The following is a 9,310-nucleotide window of genomic DNA, read 5'->3' as shown; positions in this document are numbered from 1 at the left end:
TGAAGAGCTGAGGAAAAAATGCCCAACCCCCTGACATATATTTACATTGATACATTTTAGATCCATGATTTTTCTGTTGTTCTCAGTTATAAAAACCATTAAAAAAATGTCTGTTTTCAGTATTTTTTTGTTAAAAATGCTGGACATTCCCGATTGTATTTTGAATAAATACTCATTTACTTTTCAACAATATGAATTACTATATTTTCTATAAGGTATATACATACATATAACACTGGAAAAACTCCATATGCGATGGATGTCGACAGATGTGGTGCAGTCTCTAATGTTTCCCTTACTGTAACTTCTGAAACAGAATTATGGAAATTAGCACATCAGATGTTTGACATTGACTCAAATTGTGTTCTGTGCAGAGTAGAGGAAGAAGGGGAGTCAGGGATTTCCCTGACCAATGGTTGGGTCAGGAGGGAAAAGTCTACAGATTGACTTTGTCTACAAGCCCTCTCTGTGGCCTGGGGGCTTGGCCAGCTTTGGTAGGTGAACCCATGTGATCACAGTTGGTGTTCGCTAACAACCTTGGCAGGATCTGGGTGTTGGCTATGTTCAGCTTTTGCAGCTGATCCAGACAAAACAGCCAGAAGGTGTAAACATGAGCACAGAGCAGCTCACATTTCACTGCCGTACACTTTTGACAAACAACGTTTTTCTTCAGTGGAGATGAGAAAAAGAGAAAATGTGATGTAGGCTACACTTAAAGCAGTCATTAAAAAGGTGAAAAAGCAATCAACAAATGTGTACAGGTTAAAATATATTTAATCAACTATTTTTGGGGATTAGACTACACAATATGATTTTTTTGGTTTAATTGGATGAGTGAAAAATAATGTATATTTATCATAAACAAAATCCAATTTTTCCTAAAAAACCACAAACAGAGGATTCCTGGGCATTTTTGTTTTGCTGTGGATCTACAACCGTGTTGACAAAAAGAATTCGGAGACAAAGGCCCAGTCCTGTGTCCACCCTCACATGAAGGGAACGTCCCACTGTGACCCCGTCAGTTGTACTCAAGGCCCTCCTCTACTGGCCATTTTGAGTACGGTTGGCCACTTGCTGCAAGTCAGCACTTCCACAGTCCCAGCCACGGGGAATTACCCAGATTTCTTCGTGTGTGGTTAACAAGCTAATCACAGCCATATGACGGCAGTATGAAGAAAAGGCTAAAGTACGATGGACCAACGCGGACACTACAAACCAAACACATAACATCTGGAAAATGAATGCCATCGACTGCATTTTTTAAAAACCGACGCTTGGGAACCACTGATAGTGGGGCAAGAAGATCCTGTCTGAGCATTTACCTCTTCTGCCACCTTGTGGCCATTCAGAAACAATAAAAGAAATAGACATTTGTCTTCACGAATGTTTGTCATTTGAAAGCAGGTCATTAAAATGTTTTTTTTACAGAAATTACACAGATTTAATTTCAGTGGTTATTGCTTTAATAGTCCTTTGATAAAGAGTCATTTGTCATATAAATAATCCCACATCATCTTCAGTCCTTTTTCTTTAAAATATTTTAGACGTTATGTACAATCATTATTTTTACACTGAAGATGAGTCCACAGCTCTCTCTGTACAGCCTTCACCATTCCATTGAGGTTTAAAAAAACATAAAAAGACAGCAACTGTGATTTTTGTTTTTCAAGACGAATGTCGTCTGTGTTTATCAACTGTAACATCTGTTCATGTACAGGACCCTCGCCCCCCAACCAAAAAAAAAATACTGGAAAAACCGATTCAAGTACGAGTGTGTTTGTGTTCTACTCGTAAACGTCAGCGTGCACAGGTCCAACCACTCCCCCTTTAAGACTCCACAATGAGGAACCCTCACAGAGGGATGAAGGCATCTGTGGAGCGTGTAAAGGACCCATTCCGACTGCCACAGAGGAGGACCAGCGGTTATGTCATGTGTACTCACACAGGTGACCACAGCCGGCAGGGCAGTGGGCACTGATCTTCAGCCAGTTCATGATGTGCTCCAGGTGTCCACCGTGACTGCAGCCCTGGCACCACACAAACAGTCCTTTCACCACGTGGTGGCACACAGCACACACACTGGCACACTGGTGACACCTAGAGGAGAGACACCGGAAGGCCAAAGCAGAATTGAGGTAACATTTAAAGCACAGAGGAGCTCTCAGTGTTGACTCAATCTTTTGACTAAATTGTAAGTTAGGCTGTATTTTCTCACTTATTGCAGATCCAGCCCTTGTTGCTCATCGCCCGTTTGCAGCTGCTGCAGTTGATGTGTAGTGTTGTTGACGTCTGGTTCAGACAGGTGATGGCGCTGCACGTGCTCAGCTTGATGACTTCGTTGGACACGTTCCACAATTCAAACCTCTGCAGCAGGTCGATGTAGGACATATACCAGTGCTCCTGAAATGTAAACATGACTTTTTAAAAATAGTTTCTCTCTTTTTCTGGTGACAGAATTCTTCATCATATTTTTTTTTTCACCTCACAATTAAGGGATTTTTAATTTTTTTCTAATAAATGTAAATAACCCAGAATATTTCTGACAAATTCACATGAAAGTCATTATGTAAATATAGGTAACCCTATGCTAAGAACAGCTTGGAGGTATTGTGAACATAAATACATTTGTTTAAATTTTATTACAAAATATAGAGGCACAATAATACTCCATAGAATATAAAATATTTGTTTATATAATTAGATTATAATATTATAAAACCTGGGTGAGGTCATCGATTTCTTTGCGAATTCTGTCTCCCAAGACAATGAGCACGGACACAGCCATCTGAACGTCACCCTGCTCGGCGTAGTAGCTCAGCATCTCCCGCACGATTGGGCAGAAGAAGCTGGCTGGGAGATGTGGACTGAACAGAGGCTGGGAAATGGAGATGAGAGAGAAGGACTCAATGGGAGTCAGACACATGACCTCCGCCTCATTGCCACTGACGTGTGGCGAGTCTGCCTTGTCTTGCTGGAGATGCTCAGGAGCCGATGGGTTATCTATGATCTCATGGCGCAAAGGAAAGGCTTCCGGGGGCAGGATGTACTCTTGCTCTTCTGTTCGAAAGAAGAATGCAGATATTTTTAAACCAAAGACTGCTGATGACAGGGGTTTGTTATTAATAACAAGGAATGACAGGAACAAAAAATAAACACTGACCCATTTGGTTGTCATGTTCCATAGAGTAAAGGTCGTCATCATCTAATTCAGCATCACCAAACATGTACTCTGCCTGGCCCTCGCTGCCCTCTGTCTCTTCATTTTCTGAAAGATCCAGTGTATATATTTTCACATGGATAATCAATGTGCCAAGATTGGATTTACGTTCATTTCCCTACCTTCATTATTATTGTTGATGTGCAGGTTCCCAGGCTCCAAGTGCATGTTGTCCTGTCTGAGCTCACCTTTACTGCGCTCCAACCTGCCCTCTGCGCCCATCCCTGTACCCATGTCCTTCATACTAAAACTTAAAAAAAAAAAAAAACCACATTAAAGATCAGAATATAAACTACTACTGTGTAATGTTTTACGGTAAAAACTCATGTACCTGTTCATTAAAGGTAAATTGCCCAGTTTACTGTGGCTGTGGTTCAAACCAGGGGCTGTCAGGTTTGCTGGATCAGAGAACATGATTCGCAGCATCGTCCAAGTGGTGGAAACCTGTAAAAGCAAAAATAATTGTGACTGCACATATGGTACAGTTTCATATGTACCAAATACATACTGTGTAAAAGACACCATTAACTTCAGGGAGGGAAATTGTTAATGTGTTGATCAGCTGACCCGAGGTCTTTTGAGCTCCCGTGCCACTTTAGCATTGTGATCACACAGCTCAGCAAATGGTTTTCCACTGAGGAGGTAGAGTTGTGCTGTCCTCACGAACCAGTCCATTCGGTTGCTTTCCAAATCTGTCCCAAAAACGTTCAGGACACTGGACACATGGGTGAACTGTTCTGTTGGATCGGCCTTCTTAAAGAAAAAGATTGGATACCGTCGGTCTCCTCCAGGGTAGGGCTTTCTGTTGGCATCACTGTTAATCAGACTTTCCTTTGCTGCAAATGCAAGGTCACCAAACAGGCCAAAACAAAGGCCCTCTGGATTGGCCTTGTCCACAGGACGAGTGGCATCCTTGAACATGTGCTGGTACAGAGTACTGTCCTTTGAGCCTGAGAGCAGAAAATGGGGGTCGTGCTGGTGTCGCCAAACAATCCCGGTGGTCACGTCTTTGTGTTCCTCGAAGGTGGCGAAAGGGATGAAAGGCCTGCGCACGTCCCACACGTAGATGTTGTGGTCCACCATCATGGAACAGGTGGCGAGGTGATGCTTTCTCTCAGGCCGCCACTTTACCCTGGCAACTGAGGCGATTGTCTGAACACAATAGATCTCCTTTGCTTTGTTAGTAGTCATGTCCCAAACCTTCACCATCTTGTCTCTGCCTCCTGTAGCCAACCAGCCCCTTCAACAAACAAGAAGTTTAAGAAAACTCAGGTGTGTGGTATTATTTCTACTGAAATGAAATAATTCAGTTTTTGTTATTTGACTTGTAAGCAGAGCTAAACAACAAATAAACAAAATTTAAGAAACAGACACACAGGTTTAAAGGGGGAATACAAACAACAGTTCAGTTATCGTTATCGGTTCAACGGTTCAGTTATCGTTATCAAATCGAATGGAAAGGTAACCACAGATCCCTTTTATTATTCAGTGATCTGTGCTATTGCTCACCTGTCATCGGGATGCCAGTCACAGCAGAACACTGGGCCTGTGTGGGCGGTGAACATTCGCTCATAGCGGTCAGGACGTCTGATGTCCCACAGTTGTACATTACCATTCTCAAAGGATGCAGCGAAAGTAAAATAATCCTTCATGCTAAACTGAACATCTCTCACACTTTCAGACTGACCTGTGAAAAATGACAGTGTTAAAAAAAATATTTATTACAAACTGAGGAAAGTAATAACACAGTGAAGTCAGTATCTCTGAAGAGACACTGTCAATGCTATTTTATGTGCACAAACATTCTGTGAAAACTTCAACATGGCCAGCTTTATTTCCCTACCTGAGAAGGTACTGACAGATTCCTTCTTGCGTAGGTCAAAGCACTTCATGAAGCCATCCTGTGAGCCACTCAGAAGCATGTAAACCTCTGTGGGGTGAAAACACACCTTGTTGACGGTGCGTTTGTGCTCAGTAAACAACTGGTCCTGCTTATTACGAGAGGGCTTCCCCAGGTTCCAGGTGACAACTGCCCCATTTGTAGCAGCAGTGGCAAGCAGGTTCTCTTCCATTTGGTGCCACATCACATCAGCACAGCTGAAGTTGAGCGAGGGTTTACGGCCGACGCGGAGATTCAGCTTCTCCACAAACTGCTCTTCCTCCAGTGCATAGATCTTGAAGATATTGCGGCCTGCGACCACCACTTGGGTGGCATCACGGCACACACTGATGGCGTTCGCGGGTGCATCCAAATGACAGAACATTGTTCTGCCGCTGATGGTATTGCTGCCCAGTGCTGTGGTCACCCGTGACATTTTCTCCATGAGGCTGCAGACACAGGAGACAGTCATGAAACTACAACTGTAACACCTCTCACAACAGTTCCTGCTGTTTGGAGACACGTTAGTCTCATGTTAGTATGATAATCTAACAGCAGGGGGCACTCTGATTTCGTCTTTAGAATAACAGGCCATTTAGTTTTAGAGGTCATGTTAAATCAGCTAAAATCACATTTCACAAAACACACTCCACCACTGATTATAGTTGTTCATACAGAACCTGCACATTTTAAACAATAAAAACCTGAAGCACTTACTCTGTGTGGAGGAACTGTCCTCTTCAGTATCTGCAGCAGCACAGAGGTGTCCACATGTGCTCCCATGAGAGGCACTTGCTAAATTATAAGAAAGAGAAGTAAGCAAACACGTTACACTGAATATTTACAGTTTAAAAATGTAACCTTTCCTCGCCCGTACTCTGGCATCAAATATTCGTTAAAGTAATTTAGGTTTTACCAGCTGCAGAGGCCAGTGTTACAGCAAAGGAACAAATAATCACGCACAAAGGGATAATTGTTGCGTTTACATTTTTGGGAAAATCCTGCGTACATATATTGAATATTTTGTCTGAAACTGTCAAATAAATGTTATAAAATTGCTACGCTGATGACACATGGCTTTTCTACCAGACGACATCATGGTCTCTGTTGAAATAAGTTAACATCCACAATCGTCCTCTCTACTAAACTGAATGTGAGAGTAGGTTGGTTCGAATTATTCACCCCACCTTGCTTTGTAAGAACGAATAACTATAGTGGATGATAAAGCAAACCAAGTCTACCAGTTTCACAAAGATTTCGTTACCACTACTTGTTCAGTTGGACTTCTTTACTTTCTCCATCCAAAACTTGAAGGCCAGACGTCTGTAGGATTTTACCTTTTCAGAAACACGGTTATACTGCAGATACGTGTCCAAAACCTAGCGCAGCTGCTTAAATATAAACATGACGGATAACGTGATGCTATTGCTGCTAACGCCATCGAGCTAACTCACCAAAGAGCACTTTTCAGTGACACGAGACTCAAACGACAACGCATATATTTTTAATGCGCATCAGAAGAATTGTAAATATCATAAATAAAGTATGTTTAACAAAATATTAACTTTAAACTCAGTATTAAAGTATTCTAGTCAACAAACCTAGTTAAACTGTTGGTCGCGTTTTGCTTACCGGAAATAGTATTTTGCGTAATCTCGCGAGAAGGGAAAACTAAGCGCCCAACGGAAGTATCACGATACTGTACCATGTAAATAAAAGCTTTTTTGCTTGTCTCCTAAAAAAGGTAAAGGGTTTCAGTTGATTGGAATAAGTACATTATCATTAACATTTTCACGTGTATGTAGCTCTTCGATGTGACACTTAATTCAGGCGAAGTTTTCGGACTATTAGAAGTGATTTCTGTCTCTCTCCTCAGTCATGAGTTCCCTGTTTAACTGTAAAGAACCGGCGACTTGGAGGAGGATGTTTGAAAAATACTGGGATGTTGTGGAAGCAAAGTCCAAAAGCAAAAAACCTGGAAAGCTGTGGAACCATGAAACGTGGTAAATCTCTTTGTGATACACTACACAACACGAAACTCCAGTGTGTCCCTGCTGGACGCCATCAGTATCGTAATTATTGTTTAAAAATGATTGATTGTATTACAAAAGCCATGCTGAGTCACCAATAATGGCGTTTGGATGGATTTTTATATTGCTTTTAATATTGTTCTGATCTTCCAGCAGATCAAACCTCCACTTTTTAATAGTCCTTATCTTGTGATAGCCTTTATTTAAAGTTACATATTTGCAATTCAAGTTGTCAATTAAGGCAAACGTTGGGCTTTTTTTGGGTTACCTTTTCACTACCTCCCTGGCTTCATTTTCATTTTACTTTTTACAAAAGTTTGTTGACTATTGGCTATGCTTGGAATGTCTTCACATTTTCACCTCATTTGCCCTCAAACAACACCAGACTCAGGAGAATTTGTGCGGGGCTTCTGTGTCAGTGTCTTCTTTCTCTGTATGTAATCTCAGACTGATGCTGTTGATGCTGAGATCAGGACTATTTGGGGTGATACCATCTGATGCAGGGCTCATCGCTTCAAGCTGTTTAAACGTCACCCTGATGTTACAGTGGAGTGAAATTAAATCTAACTATATTATCTTCGTAATACTTTGGCACAGTGCAGAAAACCAATATTTCTCCTTAAAATATGACATCTGTTCTATGTTGTTATAGTTGTTAGCCTTGCCGCTAACATCAGAATGAAGATACATGTATGTTTCTTATGCATTTGTGTGGTCAGGTACCAAAAAGAGCTGCCCACACTCATTTCAAGTCGACCTGACAAACATGTCACTCAGTCAGAGCTGGTGAAACTGATGGAGTGGAAGCTCACAGTAAGTCGTCCAGACTGTGAATCAAACCCAATCCCACAAGTGAAACCAACACACAAGAAGGATTTTTTCTTTCCTGTGTGTTTGTGATGTTGAGTCAAACAGCACTCAGCCGTGTCCTTGAGAAGCTGTGTGTGCTTTACCGCAGAGAGGGAAGTTCAGGCCGAGGCTACAGCAGCTGGTGGCGTCCAACAGCGAGGATACCGTGGAGAAATGTTCCAGAAAGGCCTTCAGCCTCCTGCCTGATGTGCAGGCAGCGATTGCAGAGCTCAGCTCCTTGAAAGGTGTGGGGCCAGCCACTGCCTCAGGTTAGCACTGCATCTGTATTCTGTTTTTCTTCCACTGCAGTGTGCAACATGCTAATGAAATGTCTCTGTGATCTTCGTCAAGTACAAAGTGACACCACATACTGGTACATTTATTGGTGTTTCCATTGAATTGTGCTATTTGTTTAGTTTAGCTGGGGGCTGTCTGACTATTTCGTTTCAGCTGTGCTGGCAGCTGGAGCTCCAGAACTCACGGCGTTCATGTCTGACGAAGCCATGGAGAGTGTTCCAGGACTGAAACCTATCCAGTACACGGCCAAGCATTACTCTCTGTATCTGGACAAGATAATTGAACGTACAGACGCTTTAAACAAAGGTGGGGAAATAAAAATTTGTTCCATAAACTTTGACCGCTGAAGCTCTATGTATAATTATTTGAATCCCTCCCACTGAACATACCACTGTCTTCCATTAGTAGACAGCACAGAATGGTGCTGAAAAGAGGCAGAAATTCTGTTTGTGACAACTGATCATGGTCAAAAATCTCACAGAGCTGCTGTGAACATAAATATTCACTGTTGTTGGTGCTGTTTTTTCTCCTGCCTCCTTTACTCCTCAGTGGACCCACAGTCGGACTGGACTCCCCACAGGTTGGAGATGTGTTTGTGGGCGATGACCGTAGCCACCCAGCAGCAGCTTCCACTTGTAGAGGAGGTTGGTGTTAAGGGGTGTGGTGAATCGACAGATGGATCAAACACAGGCACTGACCAGAGACCAACCAAAAAGCTCAAAACAAGATGAAAATTTGACTAGGTTTTTTTTGCGTATATTTGTAAAAACAGAAATGTTTTTTGTACATTTTCTAAGATAATAAAATAACTTGTTGAACTATGTAAATAATGTGGTTATTGTTTTGAAATTCCATTTATCATTTTACCTGCCAATGCTCTAGGCTCATTCATACAGTAGAGTGGTTAGTGCTCTTGCCTTACAGTGTGACGTTTGTATGTGGTTTTGCCACATACTCCAGTTTCCTACTACAGTTAAAAAATATGCAGGATTAGGGTTATTGTTCACTCCAAATTGACAGGTGTGAAAGTTAGTGTGA

The 9,310-nt window shown here is 42.0% G+C and overlaps 2 protein-coding genes across 6 annotated transcripts; one reads left to right on the top strand and one right to left on the bottom strand.

Annotated features, from left to right (window-relative positions):
- Positions 1 to 1,370: 1,370 nt before the first annotated feature.
- wdr24 (WD repeat domain 24) lies at positions 1,371 to 6,775 on the bottom strand. Of its 5 annotated transcripts, none has more exons than XM_008314200.2 (11): positions 6,729 to 6,775; positions 5,814 to 5,891; positions 5,061 to 5,545; positions 4,727 to 4,904; positions 3,785 to 4,457; positions 3,549 to 3,661; positions 3,340 to 3,467; positions 3,161 to 3,265; positions 2,720 to 3,057; positions 2,216 to 2,400; positions 1,371 to 2,097 (listed from the first exon to the last, which is right to left on the bottom strand). In XM_008314200.2, exons 3-11 carry the CDS (start codon positions 5,539 to 5,541, stop codon positions 1,929 to 1,931), a joined length of 2,370 nt encoding a protein of 789 aa, XP_008312422.1. In that variant the 5' UTR covers positions 5,542 to 5,545; positions 5,814 to 5,891; positions 6,729 to 6,775; the 3' UTR covers positions 1,371 to 1,928. The 5 variants fall into 5 exon arrangements, with proteins under 5 accessions (XP_008312422.1, XP_008312419.1, XP_008312420.1 ...); XM_008314197.3 differs by having other exon boundaries at positions 6,698 to 6,744; XM_008314198.3 differs by lacking the exon at positions 6,729 to 6,775 and adding an exon at positions 6,551 to 6,701.
- On the top strand, positions 6,736 to 9,099 carry zgc:112496 (uncharacterized). Its single transcript, XM_008314203.3, has 6 exons — positions 6,736 to 6,840; positions 6,973 to 7,099; positions 7,846 to 7,939; positions 8,085 to 8,244; positions 8,426 to 8,578; positions 8,822 to 9,099. The coding sequence occupies exons 2-6, from the start codon at positions 6,975 to 6,977 to the stop codon at positions 9,001 to 9,003; spliced, it is 714 nt and encodes a 237-aa protein (XP_008312425.1). The 5' UTR covers positions 6,736 to 6,840; positions 6,973 to 6,974; the 3' UTR covers positions 9,004 to 9,099.
- Positions 9,100 to 9,310: the final 211 nt, after the last annotated feature.

Source organism: Cynoglossus semilaevis, chromosome 8 (genome assembly GCF_000523025.1).
Source record: "Cynoglossus semilaevis isolate Cse_v1.0 chromosome 8, Cse_v1.0, whole genome shotgun sequence".
Classification (NCBI taxonomy): domain Eukaryota; kingdom Metazoa; phylum Chordata; class Actinopteri; order Pleuronectiformes; family Cynoglossidae; genus Cynoglossus; species Cynoglossus semilaevis.
Note: the sequence above shows the minus strand (reverse complement) of the source record. Positions and strands in the feature narration are given on the sequence as shown.

Excerpts from the sequence above, each read along its gene's own strand:
- zgc:112496 (XM_008314203.3), top strand. The coding sequence starts at position 6,975 with ATGAGTTCCCTGTTTAACTGTAAAGAACCGGCGACTTGGAGGAGGATG. Across the intron at positions 7,100-7,845 it reads CTGTGGAACCATGAAACGTG|GTACCAAAAAGAGCTGCCCA; the intron begins GTAAATCTCTTT and ends TTGTGTGGTCAG. Across the intron at positions 8,579-8,821 it reads TACAGACGCTTTAAACAAAG|TGGACCCACAGTCGGACTGG; the intron begins GTGGGGAAATAA and ends TTTACTCCTCAG.
- wdr24 (XM_008314200.2), bottom strand. The coding sequence starts at position 5,541 with ATGGAGAAAATGTCACGGGTGACCACAGCACTGGGCAGCAATACCATC. Across the intron at positions 4,905-5,060 it reads ATCTGTCAGTACCTTCTCAG|GTCAGTCTGAAAGTGTGAGA; the intron begins GTAGGGAAATAA and ends CATTTTTCACAG. Across the intron at positions 3,662-3,784 it reads GGGAGCTCAAAAGACCTCGG|GTTTCCACCACTTGGACGAT; the intron begins GTCAGCTGATCA and ends TTGCTTTTACAG.